This window comes from Prinia subflava, chromosome 3 (genome assembly GCF_021018805.1).
Source record: "Prinia subflava isolate CZ2003 ecotype Zambia chromosome 3, Cam_Psub_1.2, whole genome shotgun sequence".
NCBI classification, from domain to species: Eukaryota; Metazoa; Chordata; class Aves; order Passeriformes; family Cisticolidae; genus Prinia; species Prinia subflava.
The window spans coordinates 46860382-46885532 of NC_086249.1; the positions used below are offsets into that span (position 1 = coordinate 46860382).

The 25151-nt window shown below is 39.7% G+C and overlaps 1 protein-coding gene across 5 annotated transcripts in view; it reads left to right on the forward strand.

The window, feature by feature from the left end:
- Positions 1-25151, forward strand: part of ENOX1 (ecto-NOX disulfide-thiol exchanger 1) — a 360099-nt gene that overhangs the window by 240113 nt on the left and 94835 nt on the right. For all 5 annotated transcript variants that reach the window (XM_063392151.1, XM_063392147.1, XM_063392150.1 and 2 more), the window contains 2 exons: positions 19856-20029; positions 21744-21950. In XM_063392151.1, coding sequence (XP_063248221.1) covers positions 19856-20029; positions 21744-21950 — 381 coding nt within the window. The remainder of the gene's footprint in view (positions 1-19855; positions 20030-21743; positions 21951-25151) is intronic.

Genomic DNA, 25151 nt, shown 5'->3' on the forward strand with positions numbered 1-25151 from the left:
AGGTGAATTCAAAGGAAGGAGTAGTTTTTGCAGTACACTATAATTTCCCCCCCTTTATTAATCTTTTTATCTACCATGGGCTTACCTGTCTGTTCCTTTACAGAATAATCACAGTGTCACCATTTTGCTTTTAATATTCCCTTTATTTTACAGGTGACAACCAGCTTTTTTGTCTACCTGACTTAACATATCTAATTAAACTCAAAGGATGTGCTCCCTATGTGTACTTTTCTTGGAAGTTCACTGCTTCTCAGATGTGAACATGGACTTCTCTGTGTTTTTCTGACTACACTGACCCATAAGCCTTACCCTGCTTTTGCTTTTAGACCATTACAGCTACAGCAATACCCTTACAAATGTGTGACATTATCTTTAAAGTAGCCCTTCAAATCCAGACCCACAGGATAATGGTCAATTTATGGCTGTAAGGAAAAGATCCCTTGTGTAAAAGGCGTAGTCATCTTCTAAGGGCAAAGCAACAGTTTGAGCTAGATTTTATACACAGAAGACTTCTTTATTTCTTTATTCTTGCCCTGTGCCTCTTAGCCATTAATCTCTCCTATGGAAACTTGTCAAATACTTTTGGAAATTGAAACAAATATGCTACTTCTATACTTATTTTTCTTATCATTTATAAACACAAAGTCTAAATAAAGTGTCCCAGCTTCTCTTGCCATGCTCTGTATATTCTAAATCCCTTTTGCCTCATTCAAAATGGACTGCTGTTCCATTTCAGTCTGACACATTTTTCATCTTGTCCCTTTTGCAACTGTTTTCTTCTCAATGGCTTTTGTGAAATTTCATGTGATGAAGCTCTTCAATGTTTTAAACATGTCTGAAAATCTCATCCTTGTCAGTAAATGTCTTGGCTGCTGCCTGTATGCAGAACCACTCAAGAATATAACAGTGTCTTTTCTAACGTGGCCTAACTAAAACGAGACTGTTCTAAATTGCTTCTCTAGTTCACAGAAATTTTTCCACCAAATTTTTGAGATTTAATTCCATTTTGTTGATAGCATTTAATAAGGTAATGCAGTAATGTCCAGTGGTTTCTTTGTAGCAAGGAAGTACATGGTTCTGCCTCCCTGTTACTGGATACACAACAGGACTCACAAAGAAAAGCCTGTGATGACAGTAGGTTTCTGCCATAGCTTTTGAAAAGAGATAAAAATCTGCTTCAGGTGATGCAGAAATTGCTGCAGGTGGGGTAAATCACTCTATGAAATCTTCACCTTTTTCCCCTTTTCCAGCTTTTCCATATGAGGAAGTTAGACTCCTGTCTGAGATGCCGTGGTTAGATGTTTTGGTGTGGGTGATATGGATCTTTCTGAATCTATAGAGAGGGCCCAGATTGGTGTTATCTTCATTTCATCTGAAAGTGATTTCTACTATAAAACTGCTGCTTTTTTTCTCAGGGAACAAAGAAATCCCTCACAAAAAACCCTCATCATTCCAATATTAGATTAGACCCAAGATGAAAGTAGATTTTTGCTTCAGAACTAGAATTGAATTACAGAAAGGGTTCCTGGATTGTGTCATCCCTGAGTTGTCATGTTGTTGCAAAACAGGGGAAGACAGAGAGAAAAATTCAATTTTCCTGGGATCAGCCTTACTTTGTGAAGTTTAGATTCTATCAGCCTTTGAATTAGGAATGTCGCTGTGGCATTTATACCCTTGCAAGCTGTTGTGTTCAGAGAAAACTGCAGAAAATGGGCTGAGAAACAGACCCAGGTGGGCAGAGGCGGGTGAGGTTGCTCTGTCCCAAGGATTGCTGCTGGACCTCTATGACAAAGCCAGAGGGAATGGGCACAGGCGTGTGGGGGAAAGCTGGGCTACCAAATCCAGGCCACAGTGGCTGTGGAGAAGTTGTCATGGAGGCCCATGAGCTTACTTTGAAGGGCTGTCATGAGAGACACACCTGCACTTGCCTGTGCAGCTTGTAGGTAGCAACTTCCAGGTTTTGAAGCTAATACTTTGTATATTTTGTTAATTAAAGAGTTGCAAATGATTGCACATTACATGTTAGCAGTGCTGTAGAATGAATGTTTTGTGAGCATGGATGAGCTGAATGTGACTTCAGACATACACTCTGATGCCACTTCTCCACTAATTACATTTACAATTTAGAGCTGTCTGTAAGGTGGAAGAGCCTACTGTGCAGATATTCACTGACAGAAAAAGTTTTCAAATCACCTTACCAGCCAGATGTTCTAAACAAGAATTTGACAGTTGGTCCATAAATCAAGTCAAGCATTTCATCATTGTTCTCTTAGGTGCCTCTTGCATTTAAACCTGTTTAGCTAAACACATACATTTACTTAAGATGAACTGTAGAACTAACATCTGGAGATCTTTTCTCTGAAAGAAAATGCCAAAGGGTCTTACGCAAGGATCAAGCACATTTTATAAACCGTGGCTGGGATTTTGGAATTCAAGCTGAATAAATGTGGTTTCAGCTTTTGAGGGGATCAAGGGGCCAGTATTATTTAAATGTTCTTTCTGCTTTCATAGCATTCTGCAGGGAATGTGCTCTCACCAAAGAGTTCTTACATTTCTTATTCCATAATGAGTTTCTGTTTTCATCCATGCCACCTGGGACTCTGGCACAGTCCTGCTAGTAACAGTGTAGGCACACTGGTGGAACTGGATTCATAGTGCAGTCCAAAATATTTGTTTTATAGTATTCTACTTTGCAGTAGATTGCCATCAAAGGAGAATGTCAAAGAAGAAGTTGCTGGGTGGTTTACCTTTTTATCTTTACTTGTATCAGCCATTTGCTTTTCATCCTCCCCCCCCCTTTTTTTTTTTTTTTTGAGATGCATGAGTTTCTTTTTCCCCTTTGTTCGTTGCCCCCCTGCTTTTTTTTCTCTCTCTCTTTTTTTTTTTTTCTTTTTTTTTCTTTTTTTTTTTTGGGGGGGGGTGTGTTTTTTGTTCCTTAGAAAATCATTTTAATAAGTTGTGGTTTGCTGACCTTTAGAATCAGTATTACTGTATATTTCAGCTTTGCTGAGTATCAGTTTGGTCACTTTACTTTTCCACATTCAGTTCACAACATGACAGAGAATTCTGCTGAAATTTAATAAGCCCTAGGGAAAAAGATTCAGTCAAATGCAGTCAGATTTATAAAGTGGGAGATAAAGTGGGAAGGGTTTTCCATTACTTCTGCCACACTGGGTGTTTTTTTGATGGATAGGCTATGTCTCATCTATGATTTGGAATGACGTCAATTCATGTTTGGAGGGGTACTGTGACCATGACTGTTCATGATAACATAAGACCTGTAATCTGGAAATGTTGGAAAAGGTGAGGGCAAAATTACTACACATGAATTCCTGGCCTGGTACCATAGTTATTTTGTGATTTAGTTCTCAGGAACACAACTTGTTTCATAATGTGAGACTGGCATTTAATCTGAGAAACCTGACTGTTTTGAGAATTGTACAAGGCAGCATGGAGCTGTTTAATGTTTAAGTGACAACAAAACATAAAGATGCTGGCCATAATTCTATCTGAAGTAGTATACTTTCCTGTGAAGCTCAGGCAAGTATGTTCTTGATTTAAATATCTGGAACTACAGTACATGGTGTGAAACATAAATCCTCTCAGTGCTGGAACCCAGAGACCAAAGGAGCCAGTTGGAAACCTCTCTGAACAGCAAATTTATTGGCTGAGTTAAAAGTCCTTATGCTAGGCTTAGAAAGGACCTTTCTTAACCTCATCCTTCTGTCCCATTTCAGCCGTGCAAATAAGCTATAAAGCTGCCTAAAATGTCAAAGGCCAAAAATTCTCTGGCGTGGCAAAGGTGGTTAAGAGCTGGCGTTACGCAGAGCAGAGCACAGGGCACGTGGCCCATTAGCAGCCTTTGTTAAGTGCCACAGCCCCACAGAACTCAGAACTGTCCTGCTGCCACTTCTGCACAAAGCAAAGGACAAAGCAGTCACTGGCAGTCCCAGGTGCTGAAATCCTGTTCTCTAGGCTCCCCTGAATACAGCTGTGGTACAGCCAAGAACATATCCTGCAGAGCTAATCACTTCAGCTGGTGTGAAAATACCCAAGCAAATCTACTGACTCAACCAGCCAAACCACATGGGCTGCCTACAGATTTTAAACCATCCACCCCATGCCAACCAAGCTGATGGCTTGGCCAGTCACCATCCCTCCTCTCCTCCCCCACCACTATCTCCCTATGTGCCTTTTCCTGTGCCCATTTTAGAGCAACAGGGAGAGCTGAGCCTCTTCTGATGGAGAGGAGGGCGAGGGAGGCTAGGTGATATCATCAGCTCTGACACGTTCTCTCATTGGCCCTGGAGTAGATGCAAAATGCTGCTATCATCTGCCTGGCCCTCACTTACTGCTTGAAAAGCTGTTTCCTGCCTCCCTGGTAAAACTGGTGTTAGGAGGGGAGTTAATGGATGGTTCAGAGTGGACTAGATACATCCTGGTGATGATATATCTATCTGCTGTAGTCTGAAAAGTTGGTTTCTCTTCAAAACTCCTGCAGAGTGGAAAAGTTTCAAATGAGAGGGTCAAGTGAACAAAGCCAAACTTTCAGAACTTTGCAAGCCTCTCCTAGATTGGCATGAAAGATATTTTTTCCCATAAATGAGGAAAGAGACAAGAATAGCAAGACTTGGGAAAAATTCTGCTTGCTGGCATTATTGTTTTCTGTGTTCTGTTGCTGGAAAAATCACAGGCAGAACATATGAGGCAAGACCCAATTAGCTGCTCCAGACCTGACAGGCTTTTAGGCTGCTCAGACAATCTTCTGATTTAACCACTGTGATCTTAGCAAGTGTCACAAGGTTAAGTTTGTCCTCACCAGCTAAGCTGGAAACCTCGCAGACTGAAGGCAAAGAAAGTAAAAGGCAACTTTAGGTTTCAAGCTATAAAAAGCTGAAACAAATCATTTCAAATGTTAACAATAGCTGAGATCTTTCTGCTTTAACTCTTTCCTTGTTTGCTGAGCAGAGGCACAAACATAATCCAGGACATTCATGGAAGATGTGATCCTTTGTGATTGCAGCTATTAAAGCCAAAAATAGACCTATTTTTCAGAGTATGAGTGAATATCGTTTTATTCAAAGGCATAATTTGCCTGAATTTTCAGGTAGAGTTTAAAGAGAATGGCAAATGTTACTGCTCCAATGCAAAGCCTTTTCAGTTTTGAAAAATTACATCCTCCCTCAGAAGTCTGGAGGGGCTACAACTGCTGAGACACAACATCAGGGTTTTTTTAAATAATGAAATTAAAAAAACAAGGGCTTTTTTCTGGCTCCATTTGTGCAGCAGTTGAATTGTTCAGAGTAAGATTTTCCAGAGTATTTCAGCCTCAGGCAGATATTCGATGTGTAAAATTTCAGTCCAAATTGTTAATGATTGGCAAAGCTAAAAGCAACTGACAACTGGGTGTCGTAATTGGAAGTGTCAGAGGATTTTAATAATAGATGGCCCTGCCTCCTGTTCTATCACTTTGAACACTTTTGTTGTCTAAGGTGTATGATGTATTTCTCTGTGTGGTTTTTGTCTGCATTTCTTTCTTTCTTTATATTTTAATTCTGATAAGATCATCATTCAGTTGAGTTTTATGTTACATGGACTTTCATGGGAGTAATTCCTGTTGCAATTAAAATGTGTTTCCACCTACCTGTTCTTCATTTATAGCCTCTTCATTTATTTCACTAAATGCTTCTCAGTTTTGTATCATGCAACTGAGTCTACAGTACCTGTCCATCTCCCTCCTCTATAAAATTCATGAGCTTTGTAATGCTCCTACACAACTGCCTCTTCTCCCCAGTGAGCAATCCAAGGCTTTTTGAGCCATGGTTCCCCTAGGCTACTTTATAATGTTCCTGATGATTCTCATTGTCCTGCTTTTGCTGTGCTTTTATATTCCTTGGAGAGGATGGATTGAGTAATACGGAGCATCGTGTGTCAGGTGAGGGTCTGGGTTTTCTAAGAGGCTTGCAGTAATTTTCCCATACCTTTTTCTCTTATCCCTTATCCAGGCTAACCTTTAATTGGCTTCCCTGACCCCTTCAATGCACAGTGCCACGCTGCCAGGTCTTTACTGCATGAGCCATTCAGCCTGTCCTCTGCAGAGACTCATTTGGGATTTGCTAGCACTGACATCCTTGTTTTCTCCTTTCATCCTTGTCTTTGTTTCCTCTAAAATGCCTTTTATATATAAATATATATTTTTTCAGGCAATTAGTTCTCTGTCTGACGGACGTTTTGCTGTACCATTACTCTCTCTTTTTTCAAAACAATTATTAACATTACCTCAAATCACACCACTCATCTCAGATGGAAAGTGTTTGTTAGTTCCAGTTCTTGAATTTCCGTCTCTTTGGCTAGCTTCTGACCTGTATCAATCATGACAAGACCTTATCTCTCACTTTATGCCTGCAGTTTCTTTGACAGCCTCTTGGGAAAGACTTTAATAAAGATTTTTTTTCAGTCTTAAATAATTATCCACTATTTACTGAGCATTGCTCAATTATGCTGCATTTATTGTACACAGAATTTCAAATACAACTATGCATTGCTCAGTTATGCTGCATTTATTGTACATAGAATTTTAAATACAACTGCACCTTTATCCCCAACATATTTGCATGCTGCAAGTGTCTTTATGTTATTATTATATTACTTTACTACCAGAGATTGTAGCTGTACACCTTGTAAAACAAGGCTTAACAAAGCCAGTGAAGGAGGTTTGGTTTGGGGTTTCTTTTACATATTTGAAAAAATATGCTGAAGATATATAAAGAACAATACTATCATATATCCTTGAACTGAAAACGAATACTTTGCCAATTTCCATCTTGGAACTTACTTTTACAGTTGATTTACAAACCTCTGGAAAAAAAAATATTTTTAATAAAGCTATTGACAGAACCTTAGCTGTGGAAATGTATAGGGTGAGGCAAAAGAAGCATCTTAACGTGGATAACATATTCTGGCTCACAATTGTTACAAAGAAATGCATTTTCACTAAAAATGGGATAAAGAATATTTATAATTTGAGAGAAAGTCTGTCTGACATAATTTGGCTTTATTTTAATTTGCAAAAAATAGATACTTCTTAAAATAATTAACGTATCTTTTGCTCTTGGGGTTTGCAAACCTTGCTTGGCAGTATTGTTAAAGAGAGTCACATGTAGTGTGTTCTGATGGTAAACACCAAGAAGGGCAATTTCATTTCTTAATGGTGGGGTTGATTGTGTGTGGGTGTGAAATTGCTATGTACTTAGTTCACTGCTCTGCATATTAGCAGCTGCACCTTTGGTGCAGGCTGCCAGAAATTACAGATGAAATTTTCTAGCAGCAAGAATTTTAAGTCACAAGTTTTGCAAACAACCACTAATATAATCTTAATTAAAATGTGTTATGCACAGGAGATACAAAACTTGGATTCTTCTTTAATTGAATAAAAGTTGAATGAATTCTGTGCACACTGTCTCAGTCTGCTTCCTCTAGTATGCTGTTCATTTAAAAAAGTTCCTGATTTCTTTTCAGACAAGATTTTTCCCTGTTAAACTAAGTAATGAAATACCACATCTTAAGAATGTTGTCAAGACTGCTACTTTCTTAAGTGGAACATAGCCCCTTTTTTTAATCCACAATGAAGGACAGATAAGAGCAATGCCTGTATGTTGAGCTCTTTTGGAGGTACAGAGATGCAAGTGTTCTTGGAGAGATTCCTTCTTCTACCTGTAAGCATTTCTCATATTTTTAGTCCATTTTTTTTGGTGAAGAACATGCTGAGAGGTTTGTTAGGAAATAAAAGCTATGTCATAATAAATTCCTAGACAAGGCATAAGAGCTTTATACAAATGTTTCAAGATGTATTTTTTTTTCTTGTTGATTTGGAAGTTTCTTACTCATTTTTACCTATTTTCTAGAAGACTCCAGGCAATGCTGTGATTGAGCTAAGCTGATGGCTGGCCAGAGAGCCCCAGCTGTTTTATATTTGGCCTGGTGTTCTCCACATGCTCAGCTCCAGTTCATTATTAGTTGAGGCATCCGTTTCCCTTTGCTGTGAGAGACAGGAGAGATGGAAGGAGTCACTGAGGGCCAGAGGCATTAACCCAGCTCTGTGCATTGCCCTGAACAGGTCCCAGAGTATCTTAAAAGAACCTCAGGATGATTTAACCCATTCCAGCTGGCTACCCCTGGGCTATTTGCCAAACTCAAGGTTTATTAGTCTCATTGATAATGGCTCCAGTGCTGAGGCCCCAGGGAGGGAGGCTACAGAGCAGCAGGCTACTCTGGCATCTCTAGCTGCTGCTGACCTTCCCTGTACTAGAGAAATGCCCAGATGGCAGAAAGAAGGGTTTTCTGCTCTGTGGGATACACAGAAGGAATGGAGATGAGCTGAAAAATTTATTCATAATGTTGTAATTATTGTACTTGTTCTGGAAGACTTTATAGTTGTGACCCAGATGTCAAAACATGCAGAAATTTCTGTCTAAGTCTGCTAAAAGGGTGAGGTAACAGCTTTCAGACATATGGACTAGCCTTATTTACCTTAGCATGATGCACATTCTCCTGACACTGTTTTAATGTCAAGCCTCTTCTAAACTGGTCAGTGGAATAATTACTGCACTTATACAGCATGAAGAGGAATTGCTTTATTATGAAGTTAGGGGTGTCCCATTTGGGATTTCTCCACCAGCCATGGAGAGTACTCCATTACTCCATTACCACCACTGCTGGCCATTTGGCCATCAAGTCTGGCTGCCTAAAACAGGCACTTCAGAGAGCTGAGAGGGCCCTTGTGCTTATATCGTCAAGATCTACAAACAATCATTGAATCATTGAATTCATAGATGGAAGGAGAATTTGAAACATTATCTTGGATTGTAATGAATACATCAGAAAATTTTCAAACCCTGTGAAATTTGAGAAGTGGGGAAGTGGCCAAAGGAAGCCTTCACTAAAAGGTATTTCAAAAACTGTAAGTCTAAATAATTTAGTTCAAACTCAATACTGAACATGAACTTGCAAGCTGATAAAGCAATATTAACCTGTGGAAGTTTGTAGCATTTATTTATTTAATATTTTTCACTTATTTATTTGTGTTTTTTGAACACAGGTGAAATCCCAGGCTTAACAATGAAAAAGATAAAAAAACCTTCTCCTGTTTGATAAGCAACATACTCTGTTTTTGTCTAGCAGACTTTATTACCTTCCCTTCTGGCAGGTCTCTAGCTAAAAACTGAAGGTGTTGCAAATAATTCAAAGATGAGGGTGTTGTGGATTATCCAAAGCTGGAGAAAAGAAGGTTGACTGAGGATTGTGACTAAATTCCACAGCCTTTTTTGCCCTTCTTCCTCCTTTGAATGCGGAAAGAATAATATTTTGGATGGTACCTTCCATTCTCTTGGTTTATACAGCTTTCATCCCATCCTCCTCAGGGAAAAGTGCCTGTTCTTTAAGTGCTCATTGTGTCTGATTTTACATCCTCTGCCATCTCTCTCTGTGTGCAAGCTCCCCTGTCACCACAGATCACTCTCTCCCTCCCCGCACGGCTCCCCAGTGCTGAGGCTGTACCTGGCTGTGACCCCTGTGAATTCCCAAATCCCTCTGGTCTGGATGGAGCCGTGTTGTCCATGGCCTGAGCCGGCCCTTGGCCACGGGACCTGCTTATGTGAGGTGAAGGAATGTAAAGTAAGGTGCCTGCTTATGTAAAGCTGAATGGTGCTTCTCATGTTCCTGAAGAGCTGTAGTCACCAGCACTCTGTGTTTGCAGTGGGACCCAAGCACGTAGGAGTGTTTTCAGGTTGCTGAGGTGCTAGATGGCTTTTATAGCAAAAATCTAGCCAAAATAGCTTTGTCATAGCACATTGGAGTTTAAGATAGTTCTTTCTACAGACACTCAGGAGCATTACTTGCTGCTCTCTACTCTGGATTCTTTTCAGATCGTGTTTTATGTAGCATAGTATTCTCAAGATGGGATTCTTGGTTAATTCTTAACCAGTAAACAGTTTATTAATTCACCAAGTACCACTCTATTACTTACTCAACTGTTAGTTAATCAAATTCAAATCCAACAGGCATTCTGCTCATGCACAGAGCATTCAAGTATTGTCCTACAAGTTACTGCCATAAACTGTATGGAGGTCAAACAGTTCTAGTGGAAGATAATACAAAATATCAAGGTTTCTTAATACATTCATATACAGACAGCAAATCTTTACTGTATCTACTATACTTAACCTTCTTCTAGTACTCACTGGGTTAAAGATGCTGTAGATTTAAAAGTGTTGACACTGTTATTTAAATAATTTAACATAAAAGAGACTGTGAAAATAGACCAGGAATAATCATTTAAAATTATAGCATAGATCTCTCTTTTGGCTGTTTGCTCAGGCTTTTGAAAGAGAAGCATACATGTAGAATAACCTGGTTAAAATTTTGAAATATCGTCACTCAATATTTTCCAGCTGATTTCACAGGACAACTTTCTGTCATCTCTTGTAATGGCATCAAAAGAAGTACATCCCATGCAATAAAGCTCATTGGTATTTTTATCCAAAAATAAACCTGGAGGAGGCACAAAACTTCCTCTGCTTTAGGAAGCCCCTGAGCAGAAGAGTGAGTGTTGGAGATTAGGAAAATATTATATGGAAGTGTCACTTCAGAGCTGTTCTGTTCTGGTACTAAACTAAATTAGGGATCTGCTGTTAGAGGCAGGTGTCTGGGCTAGAGGGCTGGAAGGACCCTTCACTCTGTCAGGGCACAGTTTTTGTTGTGTTTCTGGGAGAACCTGTCTGTGCAGCTGAGACACCTTTCTGGGTTGTACAGCTTCTTTCCAGTTTGGGCAAGGCTGTTGTTACTCCTGTGACCCTGGAAAGGCATGGAGAGTGTTTGTATGCATTCCACAGATTCAAGAATCCACACAGTAGCTCCAGCTTAATAGCCTGAATTTCTTCCATGATCCATGAGAAAAATCAGTCGCTTTTGTTTTCCTTTGGAAAATGTCCAATGAAATGTCTGAATTTCTTATTTTTTCACCCATTTTTTCTGAGGTCACATTACTAACCAGAAGATGGTATTTTGCCATTTTTTACACACTGAAAGCTTTTTATGTTTCATTTATTATAAGGGTTATATTTCAGTATTAGCGTAGCCTGGGAGTTGAAATTTTTCTTGTTTCTTCAATTTCTTTTCAGTATTCATTTACATCTTAGGAGCTTATATCTTCCAATAAACTTTTTTTCCTTTTGTGCCTGTACAAATGCCTCTCAAATTTCTGGAATACAGCACTTTCCTAGATATCAAGCAAGAAAAAAATCCATTAATAGTTCCTAAGCTGTGTAATAATATTTTATTTATTTCTTTTCTCATCTTCTAGGGCTTTGAAGTGAAAGGTGATCTTGTTTTCAAGGAACATGACAAAGTTTTATTTTAGGAAGAGGTTTATTTGGCAAACAGACTGAACAGCTTCCAGTGGAGATTAGAGAGGCTACTTAGTTTGCCTAAGGCTGACCTTACTAAATAGCCCATTGTGATGAGCTCAAAATACAAGAAATGGAAGGAAAAATCTCAGAACAGAGGAGGATTGTCCTAAGCAGCAAATAGTGAGTGCACAAAGACTTTTGAAGGTCAGGAAATAACAGCTGTGCACATTTTACAGCCTATAGGCAATGCATTACATTGCATCTTGCATGCTGGCCAGCCCCATATTTTTGCAAAACCAGCTCAGGAGCCATTAGCTGGGGACCAGGTGGCACTGTGCACAATTTGCATTTTTGTTGTTTTCTTCACAATGAACTTGTGACTGACCCCATGCAAGGAAGTGATTTATTAGTGAAAAGGTGGAAGAAGCTCATTGTTCCTATTCTATGGAAAGGTTCTTAAGCAGCAGAGACTTTGGGAAGGTCACTACTCTGGGTGTTGTGAGGTGCTATAAACTCATGAATCCTTCAAAATCCTGGCACAGGTCGAAAGAGCCTGTGGATAAGGCGTGGACACAGACAATCCAGACAATACCGTTGTCTTTTCCTTTTGCCTCTCCTTCATCTCTTTCCCTGCATTTATTTTGATTTTTCTCTTCACTTTCTCCTTCTGTTTTCTACCACCTCATTTTTGATCCCCACAAGTTTCTGCTGGAATTTCAAGAGGGTTTTCCACTTGGAAGAGCAGCTGATTGTGGATGGAGACGAAGATTAGTCACCTTTTTTCTGGCCTAGCTTCTTACACATGCAGCTGTCAGGCATTAAAAACTGACAAGCCATCATCAGATTCCCTCAACATTAAGTCCTAAGTTTTCCAGGGAAAAAACTTCCAGTTTTCACTCGCAGGCTTGTCTGTCAGGTACTTTTTTGCAGACGTGTTCTGAGAGGAAACTAAATAGATCCCCCATGGGCAGGTATTGCCTGAAACCCCTCAGAGGTAAAAATGGCACTGGTGGCTATCCATAAGCAGAAACAGTGTTAGAAATAACATTACCATTGTAGATTTCTTTACACAACAGTGTTGAAATTGCATCTTTGGAGGAGAGTGGCATCCATTGTAGTAACGCTTTGTATTATTATTATTATTTGTTATTCTCTCCTATTATTTGCATTGCATTAGAAGCTCTAAACAAGATTGAGGTCCTGTTGTGCCAAGCGCTGCAGCAATAAAGGATGAACCAGGATTCACCCCATGATTTGCTTGTAAAAAGGGAAGGTGGTTTTCTTTAATTTAATCTTTGTCATGTATATTGCTCTAAATATAGTGTTTGTCAAGTGATTTTGTGGGCAGGGATCAAGAGGAGGACAGATTTGCTTTTAGTGTTTTCAGCTACAGCATAACTAGCTCTGAAGAATGGCATCTAAAGTTCTGGGATTGTCTGCTGTAAACTATTCCTCTGTGCAGACACTGTGCTTTCTTCAAAAAAGCAAGTACAATAATACAGCCCTAAAGCTTGTTCAGTGATATATGTCTCATAGAGGTAATTTTCAAGTGGCAAGTGTTTTGATGATGCTACAAGGGTTTTGTTTATGAAGTGGGTCTGGCAGACACTGTAGAGTTCACATAAATTATAACTTCATTGATTATTAATGAGAAACATTCATCTGGATTCCCCCTCACCTCCTGTTTTGTCAAATCTCCCTTAGAGACTTGTATTTGCTACACACTGGGCTCTGCTTCACAGAATGTAGCTCCTGCTGTGGTGTTAATAGGGATCCCCTGGCCAGCTGAGAAAGGCAGAGGTCAAGAACCTGATTTCCTGGCCCTTCTCAACTCACTCCTCTTCCAAATATACACCCTCACATGTGCACACACACACACAGGGACACACACACAAACATTGATCCCGCACCTCTTAGTCCTGTTCCTGCAGGAGTCCTTTGCTCATGTGATCCTTCATTGGTTGTTTTCCTGTAGCATTTCTGTAAGGGCATCTGCCACCTACAAAGACATCTCCACCCTTGCACTTTAAAATCTCATGATTTTAAAAGGGGCCAAAATCAGAGATTCCATATCTTTATTCCTTTGTAGAAGTTCCACAGGGACAGAGGTCACTCTGCCAAACACATGGCAAAATATAAAAGCAGAAGTGAAATCTGGAATCTTGTGGATAAGGTGAATAAGGGATTCATGATCCGTCAGGATGGAAGAACTAGAAGGTGCACCTGGAACTGCCAAATACCTTGTTTTAGCAAAGAAAAGGAAGCACAGTTCCCGACTCAGTTGCTACTCACTAGCACACTGTGAAAGCCACTGATACAAACAGGTTCCAATGGATTCAAAGTATAAGCAGGCACATTGCAGGACTTAGTAAAAAGGTATAAATCAAGTTACATGCAATAGATGCCTGCTAGAAAGCATTGTTCAATTACGATCTCTATCACTGAAAAAATGTAAGCCCTCAGTGTATTTGAGCTAAGAATATTTTGCTCTTTACCTGCTTATTTCTTATTCTGGTGCCCCAGGCATCTGCTACTGGGCATAGGCAGATGGTCCTTGCTCTGAGACAGGATGATAGTGACTAGGCCGGCCAAATGGAGGAGCTGTTACCTCCTTCAGAGCTCCTTAAGAGTGTTTTTTACCCCGCCTTTGTTTATTGGTATGTGCCTAGAAGTTTACCAGCCAATCCAGCATCTGTCTTAGAGACAGACAAGTGTAGAAGTTTAATGATGTCTAAACTGGTCAAGGAAATGTATTCAAAGATGCTGATGAGAGAAGCCCTAAATATCGACCAAATGAGTCACTTCCACCAAAAGCTTCATGAAACCCAGAAGATTGTAGGAATTGGATGACCATGGAAAACAGTGATCCAACCTTGATCTCTATCTGGCAGCTAAATACACATTCTTAATTGCTCATAGGGAAAAGATTAGATTGTGATGATAATAAAGCACTGGCAGACTGCAGAGTTCTGAGGGAGAATTTTAGATAAAAATATAAAAAGTTTTTAGAGTAACTCTTCATTACTCTAATAAGGTACTTTATTTCAAGTTAAAAATAGCAAAAGATTATTTTCTGGTGACAATATATATATGTATATACACATATATGTATGTATGTATGTATATGTATGTATTTGTTATAAGGGAGGCAGATTCTCTATTAGATTTGCTCTTTTTCAGGAAAATTTTAATTTCAACTTTTAGGAATCAACTCAATATTCAGCCTTAAAATACTCAGCAATGGTGTTTCTGAAGTACACAATCAAATATCTGGTCTCCAGAATCTTTTTTTTTTTTCCTCCACAGAAAACAAAGTTTAACAAGCATCTTCATCCATTTGTTAGCAGCTGCTGCCAGGACTGTCCTACTCCTTTCAGTTCATGTTAGCATTCCCTAGCAGGAAACAGACTATTTTTGTAGGTGTAAAACTATCACTCCAAGGCCATGGGAACCTTTTCAACATTTACTGTTAGTAGTTTTGTGCTCAGGTCATTGTTTTCACTGCTCACCATTTCTCTGTGTGTTTGACCAGCAGGACTGAGGCACACGGCTGATGATGCACACGGTGAAACCTTCCATGTGTGCGAGCAGGGGCTCACAAACAAACCCCTGCTTTGTGGATGTTCTTATGCATCCAACAGAAATACAACTTGGCAGCTGTCATAAAATGCCACAGAAACAATTGGCAGTTGCAGGCAAAAGCAAAAAAAAAAAGAGACACACCCAAGAGCTAATACTATGAATTGTAGAGGGGACTATACCCTTAAAAAGTGACTTTGAGCAGATAAATACCTTGTGGCAAGGGCCAGTGGAAATGTGGTGGTAAAGTAGTATTGGCAATGGATTGCAATATCCAAAAGCACAGATGGCAGGAGTAAACATCCTTGTTACCTGGGCAGAGCAGTAATTTGGCAAAAAGCGTAAGGTGATTCAGACAGCAACTGTTGCAAAAGAAGGAAAAGAGGATGGTTCTACAAGACTGTGTGGTTATTTTCGTGGAAGACCAAGTTGTTCCTGCCCTTCCAAAATGGACCTTAATAAAAGCAATTGTTTTACACTACTTACTGTGTTAGAATGTAGTTTTCATCAAAGAGATTGTATTTTTCTTCTGCTTTTTTCGGACTCAGAGATTTCCTGTGAATATTCTGTTCTTTTACCCACTTGAAAGAAAAAGAAGCTTTAAAAACTACTCACGTGTTCAAGGTTTTTCTTATTGCCTTTCTCTCTGCCAATTCCAAATATTTGCTTTCCAGAGGTTTTCATTGTTCTCCAATGTGCCAATTTCTTATCAGATGAAACAGGAATTAATTTGTTTTGCCAAATTTAGGCAGAACAGGAACTTCAAAATATTGATGTTAAATACTTTTCTTTTCCTATACAAATGTGTGAATGTTCAAACCTTTTGTACAGTATCCACAAGGACTCTAACTTGACCAACATGTGCTTTTCCATTCTTAAAATTCTTTATCAACTCTGATTACTTTCCATTTTAATGATTTCATTAAAGCCCTTATCCAGCTGCATAATTGAGACCCCTTTAGAAAGAATGCCATGATCCTTGAATGCATAAAATATTGCATTTTTAATTCTTCAGATATGTTGCTTATAAATGTAATATATCCTTTTGTTTAGTGTAACATATTAATGTCTAAAATATTGTAATAATGATGTCTTTAAGGGGTCTGTTAAAAAAATCATACATGGGCAGGATTGATTCTAATTTTTTGAAATCCTTGCATAACTCTTACCATTTTCTTTCATGGTGAAGACCAACAGTCTTGCCAGTTAGTTCAACAGGAGTTGCCTCCAGTGCTGTTTGGTGTCCTGGCCCTGCTCCAGATAGGCATTTTGCCAGGACATGGAGCAAACTGCAGTGGTGGTGCTGATGGATGATCTTCCCTTGTTTCTAGACAAGAGCTATATATCCAACTTCTATTATTGCACCACTCAATAGCATTAATATAGTTAAACTTGGGATTCTTCTAGATCCTATCACAGATGTGGCAAATTTATTGACTTTCTTTTCCGGTGAGTTTATTGTTCTTTTTTCTCTGCACCTCAGAGTCCAGATCAGTATTTCCTTTGGACATCTCATCTATAGTCTTTTTTCATGGTTTGTCAGCAATATCCAGGTGGCATGCATCAACTTCTCTGGAGATGCAATCACCACCAGTCTCTTCAGGGGTCCAAACAAGAGCTCCACTCTCTAGAAGTTCATCTGGATTTTACAATACTAAATAGTTCTTAGTTTTCAGAGAATGATTTTTGTTTTCAGGATGTTCTACTGTTGGTACCTGTGCATCCTCTCAGTGCTCATGCTATGTACGAAAGTGTTTCATTCTCAATTTAACACACTGGGAAAATGAAGCAACTGATTCAAGAGGACAGAGAAAGTTGACCTGGTTGGGGTTAAAATCTGTTTGTGCCCTCAGCACTCTAGCTATTGACCTTAACAGGGCTTGGATTTGTGCCTGCAAGATGTGGAATTAGATTTCAAGAATTATTGACTGAGTCCTCTTCAGTATACCTCAGCACAGTCACCTTCTGAAGGCATGGAGTCCTGGCACTCCTAGAAGGACATTCCATGAGCGTTGGACTAGACCCCAAGAGCTCATGCTCTTGTAGATTGATTCTAGTTGTAAAAGAAACTGATGACAAAGCCGTGTACTTATTTAACACAGGCAAAGTTATTTACAAAGTCGCATTTACTTGGATATGCAAGGAATTAGTGGCAAATAATTTTCTTCCACTTAGTTCACAAACCTGTTCTGATTAGCATGCAGCCTGAAAGCTCTCCCTCCCCATGCCCAGATTCACAGTGTTTGTGGGCATGAGTTTCCCTGTGGCCATCTCCCTTGGATTTGTTTTTCTCTCTGTCTGCACAACTGCCAAAGGAATATCAGAAAGCTGTACCTGATTGACACCTGCCATATTCACTCTGGATGAGAGCATGTGCCTGTGGTTTGGGTAGAGTGTGCTGTTATTTCATGTCACTAGCCCTGGAGGGAAGCTGAAATGTATCTAGTGATTGTCTTAAGGACAGAATAGCAAAAGCTAAACACACCTTGTGGCAGCACTTCCCAGATGATGATCTTTTTCCTTGGCTGTGACATGGGGCCTGAAAGATACTTATGGAACAGGTAGAACTTGGCCTTCTGTCCATCATCTTGTACCCTTGCCTCAGAATGCTGCAGCTCTACTGTGGATATTGGATTCAACATGAAATTTCATATCTGGCTGGGACTGTAGTGAACCCTACACTTGTCCAGAGGGATGGACAAAATGCCGCATTTGGCATCTCCTGATCCCAGGAGAGGACTGGTATGGCACAGTGTGTTGGGTGCTAGTGTGGTGACCCGCTTTGGATGCCACTGAGCTCTGTGGGATGTTTTAGCAGCAAGTAGCAATGATAGAGTCCCACCCACAGCCAGAGTGGTGCACAGGGTGGTCTTCTGTGACTGTCAGAAGCTTGACTTGTAAAAATGAGATTAAGATTATTAGCATAGCCTAAGGACTTCTTTGAACTATATGTTGCCCTTTTACCTCTAACTTTATCTCCTAGCATTCACCATGAATATTTAATGTATGGCCACCACTGCATCTTGCAGAATAAACGACAGGCTCCAAGTTTCAAAGCTAAATCTGAAAAGCAATGCATATACATCCATACTGAAAAAAAGGTATCACACCCAGAGCAAATCCTTTTCCATAAGCCCACTTATTAAAAAAAGTAATGTAATATCATGACTTTTCATTAATACTCGTCTTCACTAAGCCTGAAGCAAATCCTTGCTTACTGTGCACTTGCTACGCTTGTTGTACAGGAGTGCCTGGAGGTGGTGAAGGCTCACAGTCGGCGCGGGGGGAACGGGGAGCGTGCGGTTGAGACAGATAGGAGCTCTCTCAGAGTAGTTCTCAGTCCTCAGTCGTCCTTCCCAGAGAAGATGATTAGGGATGTTTCACAGGAGTAATAATGCTAATTTTCAGCCCCCACAGAGTGCTTTACACCTGCATAGTGCTATAAAAATGTAAGCCAATACTCGCCAGTAAGGGAGTATTGCTCTGTCTGTTTTGTAGGTGCAGAAATGAAGATACAGAAAGGTCAGAGGGCTGACCCAGGGCCACGTAGCTTCTCAGCAGCAGATTTAGGATGAAGAAACTGGTGTCTCTCTGGTCATATTTCATCAATCATGCTGCCTTTTTAAAATTAGCTCAAATCTCATGTATGTGTATGTATATATATCTATATGTCTAAACTGCTTGAGAAGGAGTTGTTTCCCTCTTCCCTCTTTGCTTCTTCAAAATAAACAAGCTCCTGAGCTACCAAACCCCATGTTTACACGTATCATTAAATACTTTCCAGTTGCTAGCCAGAAAACTCAGCAGAAAATCTGTAGAACACCAAAGTAACTCTCTTCTTTTAAATAATTGATGATGCCAAATAGCAGCAGTGTTATGCCAACAAAGAGATCGGTCTCTCAAAATATTTTATTCATTATGCCTCAAGAAACCTAAAGCCTTGTTTTTAACGAAAGCGAATTTCAGAAGTTGGCTCTTGGTTCCTCTGAAACATCTGCTTATTACAATTCTTGGTGTTAAGGCACTGGTGCTCCCCAGTAAATCTTTCAGCTTTAAGTAACACGTATGGAAGTCTTGGCAAAGAGATTAGGAAGGAGAAAGAGCGATGCTTGCCAAATACTCATTTTACTTTATGAGGCTGTAGTGGTATATGTTAATAGTAGATGTGTTGAGGAGAATCTACTAATCCGATTAAATAACAGGACAAGAAGGAATTAATTCCAATGTTCAAAAAGACCCCATTCTTTGCAGCTGAAAATTTATATTCCAGGGTAAAATGATTAAAAGTCTTGGCTAACTAGACTTCTATAAAGCAGCCAGAAATGGATCTTTCTCTGTATTGTTTGTAAATCAAGGTCACTTATGTGAGAAGGCTATGTTGTGATAAATGTCTGACAATTAGATGGAGAGGACATATCAATGTTAAATTATATTCCTTGTACGCTTTGGGCAGAAAGCAATGTAAACACCACAGTAGCATTATGAACAGAAAATTACATTCCAGATAATAACAGATATTCCTGGTTTTACGCGGTAATGTGCTACATTTTACTCAGCCATGTTAATATTTTAGATTATGTAACATTTCCTTCTTTATGCATAGTTTATTTTTTTCGCTGAGAATGCAGCTCCCTCCTCCTCACCCTCCTCCCCCTCTTTCTTTCCCTTTCTCTCTCCTTCTCCCTCTCTTCTCCCTGTTCTCTGCCTTTTTTTTTTTTTCCATTTTTCTTTTCCCCTTCTCCTAATTCTCACTGTGATGCTTGTGGAACCAAACAAGGAAAACAAACTTAAAGTGAAACTGTCTGTACAATAAAATTTTAACAGGTAGTTTGAAGATTTATAAGCCAGGATTTTATGTTCTGTACTTGCAGATTCAATCTGTGTACCAGGCTTTGATCCAAGCCTTAGCATGATGACTGGAATCACTCCGATTAACCCAATGATACCAGGCATGGGGTTAGTGCCGCCACCACCACCAACAGATGTGCCTGTAGTCAAAGAAATAATTCACTGCAAAAGCTGCACACTCTTCCCTCCAAACCCAAGTAAGTGGATCTGAAGAAAGAATGTTACTTTCCTAAATACATTCATTGCATGATTTTTTTTATCTAATAACAGTTAGGCTTTTTAATTACAGGCATGTGTTTCCATCTTAGGTCTATTCTGTGTGTAAAAGCATGGTATGGTATAAGAGCACCCTTATTCATCTCTGTAAGGTCACATAAAAAACAACTGTGCAGCTTGTACAAAAAAGACAAATACTTAAAGAAAAATAACACAGCCTAAAGATCTACACTGCTCATAGTTGATACCTGTCTTTTCTGTAGATCAGGATGTCACAAAACATTAAGCTTTTATGCTGCTGTTCATCTCTGTGCTCCCCTTCAGGTGCCTGTATTTTGATGGGAGCAATCCAGGCTCGTGTCCCTGAATGCAGTACCTTACACCCCAAACTGCCCCTCTGCAGTCCCTTTCTGAGGGAGATTGAGGAAAGGGGGCTACGGCTTCTCTTCTGCCATTTTTCAGGAGGTTCAACATGGCAGATGAGTTCCTCCTTCTTTTTGAAAGCAGGGACCAGGTTCCCTCCTGTTCCTTCTGTGACTGTGCAAATGGAAAACTCTTCCCACTGAGATACCAGCTCAGGCACAAACTTTGATTTTGTATGTTAGCCCCATGAGTTTCAGAGCCATCATATGAGTGACTTTCACTCTTGCTGTGAAATGAGAATGTTAGGCAAATAGTTAGGTGCTCTGGATTTGCAGTGTACCCAGATCACAGTTTAATCAAACTGGCTATGTGTGTGAGTATGTATGTATGTATATATATGTACACTTTAAGATTGTAACCTCTTTTACTGCATTAAAGGGCCAAAAAACTCCTATTAGTCAGATTCCTTCTTGGAGAATTACTTTCACTGTGTATAAAATAAACAAGGTGAAGTGTTACAATAGCTTTTATTTTATACAGCTTTCAAAAATTTAATAGTTTTTCTTATTTAAGTGTGTATATATTCTCTCTATATATACATGAAAAAAAAGGTAGCATTTCTAGCTACTCCACCTCATGAGCACTTGTAAACAATGAGGTTATCCTTCCCCTGTGCTGGCGTCTGCTCCATTATCTGGCAACAAGACAAAACAGATAACTGGCCGAGGGTTTTCATCATGCTGTCACTTTGTTGTGTTTCCCATTTTGTTTTTCTGTTTGCTGTGCTCCTGTCGCTGAGACAGAAATGAAATTATGCTAATACCAGGGAAAGGTGTCTGGCCCAAGAGCACAGGGTGTACACAGCATGGGCTTGCTCACAGCCCACACACTTGGTGAGCGTGGCGAGTGATGGGTATGAGCCAGGGATGGTGCAGTTCAGGCTTTGAATGTACTGCAGTAGAGCCTGAGATCTGTGCTCAGGGTCAAATCAGTTGCAGAAGCTTTTCTGCTTTGAAACAGAATATTTTTCTGGTTTTGTGTGACTGTACAGAGAAAAGAAAGACCCTTTTTAGACCACACTGTCTGTCCTGGACAACACTGCAGTGGCAGGAATTAATGTTTGAAGTGCCACCTAAAGCTTGAAAGGGTTTAGATTCAAGTAATCAATTTTGGATAACCTCTGCAATATTCAATTATTTTTCTTGTCCTTCTTTTCTGCCTCTATACTATGTCAAGTAACTGCTGCTGCCCAGAACTGATTAAAGGGGTGAATAGAGCCAATGGATCAAAAGACAAATTTTGTATTCCAATGTGATTTCTGTTTTGACTTAGATCTTCCACCACCTTCAACAAGAGAGAGACCTCCTGGGTGTAAAACAGTGTTTGTTGGAGGATTACCAGAAAACGCAACGGAGGAAATTATTCAGGAAGTCTTTGAGCAGTGTGGAGAAATAACAGCAATTCGGAAAAGCAAGAAGAATTTTTGTCACATTCGTTTTGCAGAGGAGTTCATGGTTGATAAAGCCATTTACCTTTCTGGTACTTCACATTCTTTAATGGATTTTCCTTGCTTCTCATTTGTATTTTGTGATGCTAATGCTTGCTTATTTTCTTAGCTTTTATCTCAGCAAGTCTTTTTTGAACTCGGTGGCTGTAGCATGGAGTGGCAAGGGGCAATTCTGTATTTTCTCTCTCTCTGCCAAGACTCATGCATGGTGTTGTACACTACTTACCCGGGGGCAATTTCCTGCCATCCCAAAACAATGCAGCAGATCCTGAAATTCACTACAGAACAATCTTATTTTCAATTTACACAGGTTTATATAGTTTTGCTCACAGGTTGTGGAAAAAGGAGGGCATCAGGCCAGGAACTCTGCTGTTTTCCAGTGCCAGTTTTTCTGATAGGCTGGCAATTTCACTGGCATATTTTTATAGATTTGTGGTGCAGCCTGAATAAAGTCTGTCTTTTTGCATGCATGTATTCAGCTATTGCATGGGTTAGATTCTGAGCCCCATCTGTAGGCTATGTCTGTTGCCTCCCATGACAACGAGTGCTACAGAAACTACAGGATGCAAAATTTCAGAATCTCTTTATTTTCCAACAAAGAAACAGACAAAAAAAAAAAAACCAAACCAAAAGAAAAATACAAGGAAACAACCCCCTCCCCTCCAGTCTCTAATAAGGGGCAAAAAATTAAATGCTTTCACATTTTTTGCTTCTGTGACTGTCAGTGTCCTTTTAAGGTTAATTTCTGTTATTTGAGGATTGACTTGCTAAGCAAGTCCTTCTTCACCTTATAGAGTTGGATCACATACCTTGCATGTATTTGTCTCCACTCCACAGGCTGGTTCATCCATCTCTCTGGGTCTTGGAGAGACTCAAAAGCGCTGTTTTGCCTCACAATTGCAGTGTAACACTTTCAACCTATAGGCAATGTATTCTTGAATAAACAAGGTCCAGAGGCTGCTCCTTGGCCAAGACAAGCTGACATAGACCCACCCTGTGTCAGGTGACCTCAAAGCACCCACTGGGACCATCCTTTTGAGCCTGGGAGTGAATTACAACCCAGGATTGTTGTTTGAGCTCCCACCCTCAACATCTCCATCAATTACATAGAAGGAAAGAGAGAAAGGAGAGAGAGAGAGAGAGAAAGAAAGAATGAAAGAGAGAAAGGGGAGAGAGAAAGAGAGAGAGAAAAAGGAGAGAGAAAGAGAGAAAGTGAGAGAGAGAGAGAGAAAGAAAGAATGAAAGAGAGAAAGGGGAGAGAGAAAGAGAGAGAAAAAGAGAGAAAGAAAGAGAGAGAGAGAGAAAGAGAGAAAGAAAGGAAGAAAGGAAGAAAGGAAGGAAGAAAGAAAAGAAAGAAAAGAAAGAAAAAGAAAGGAAGGCAGAAAGGAAGAAAGACCTAGTTCCTTTGTTTCACAAAGGCTTTCCTTAGGCTTTTAGGTTTCTTTGGGGTTTTTTTCTAACTTGGCACTTGCTTTAAATCATATTTGAAGAACTACACAAAATAATGAGTTTTATGGGGTCTATGTAAAGATTTCTTTGAAATATTGTTATATTTTCAGGTTTGTTCCAGATCTTTATTCCACTCTGGCTTTTTTTTCTTTACTGTTTTTTTTTAAATTTAATTTTCACTTAGTTTCTTCTTACCACTTCTCCCCCATCCTCTCTTCCTGATTTCCATGCTTCTCATGTATTTGCTCATTCATGTTAATTCCAAAATTCTGTAGATCATCACAGCAGATTACAGGTATCACAAGAATTAGTACCTTTACCAGCTTCCAGCCTCTGTTTAGGGTGCCTTAGCTACAGAACAGAGGCACACCAGATTCAGTAGGAACTGGTTTTACTATATTATGATAAACAAAACAGTGGCAAAAAAAGAGAGCAAGGAAAAGCTGAAAAATGTTCCAGCTGCCACCCTGGGCCAGAACCAGTGTTCCTCTAGCTCAGTTTCCTGCTTCTCAGCAGTTGGCTGCACCCTTTACTTCACTCCAAGTCAGGTTTTCTTTTCATTTCATTTGCCTTAAATCCTGAAGAACCATAGAGGTAGGAAATTCTGTGTGCTGTCGTGTGTCCTCATTCATAATATACCAAAGTGCTCACTAAGAAGACAGAATGTGAGTAGAAGCAGAGGTGAAAGATTCCCTTCCTCATTCTTCCTCGTTCTGAATTTTCTGCAAATTTACTTCCAAGTTCCTGATCCATCCTTCCTTCTTCAGTTTCCTTTTGTCACAGTCACGCTGCTATCTGTGCTTCCTCTTACATCTGCTCTGCAGCCTCCCTTCCCATCCGTTTTTTCCACCACACCTTCTCATTCTTACAAAGTGTTGCACCTATTGTCTCCAACCAGATGAGGGAGAGAACCAGTGGAACTGACAGGCATGAGAAAGAAATGCAGGAGCACATTGTAGCCAAGCTCCACTTCTTTTTACCAGGGGTGCTGAACTCTGCAGATCAAACATGGAGCACTGACCGTGCCCCACCACAACCAGGGAGGTCTGGCACTAGGCAGGAGCATGTTTTCCTTGTACTGAAATATCAGGGGTGGGGTTTACCAGTCTTTATTCCATTCTCAAACATAATATATTCTGAAATGGTGTGAACAAAGCATATTTTAAGGCATTTTATTTTCCCTGTAAGAGACAAAAGAGATGTACAAATATAGTCTGTGTGTTATATTAGGGGAAAGTCATGCCTTTGATATTTCTGGTATAATGATAATTTTGTCTACCTAATCAGTTTTATCTGTCTACCCCATCTAATCTCATCAAGTTTTGCATTTATCCCATGCTTATCATCAGAATAGAGCAAGTGATTACAAAATCCATCAAGCAGTTTAATCACTGGGTATTTTTTCCTTTGTACTCCCAAGTAAATGTGTATGAAAAGGGAGTCTGGAAGATGGGTAGAAGACTATGATAAAAATGTTGACTTGAGGAAGGCTAGGTTTCATTTAACCCTTATAGATATATTTTGATCCCCCAAGGAAAAGACTTTCTAAAATCATCATACCAGCCCATGAGAAAGCTTTCTCAAAACTGTATGTACTTTACTCTTTTGGCTGATAATTCAGTAACTCCTGCAAATATTGATGGCCCCAGACTTGAATATACTGGACAAACAGGTGTCTGGAGACAGACCTGTTTATACCCCAAAAGCCTATGTATGCATTTTTCCTGTGCTGGTATTTCTCCCTGTGGATTTCCTTTCAGTACAGTTTCCTTGTTTTATTTTAA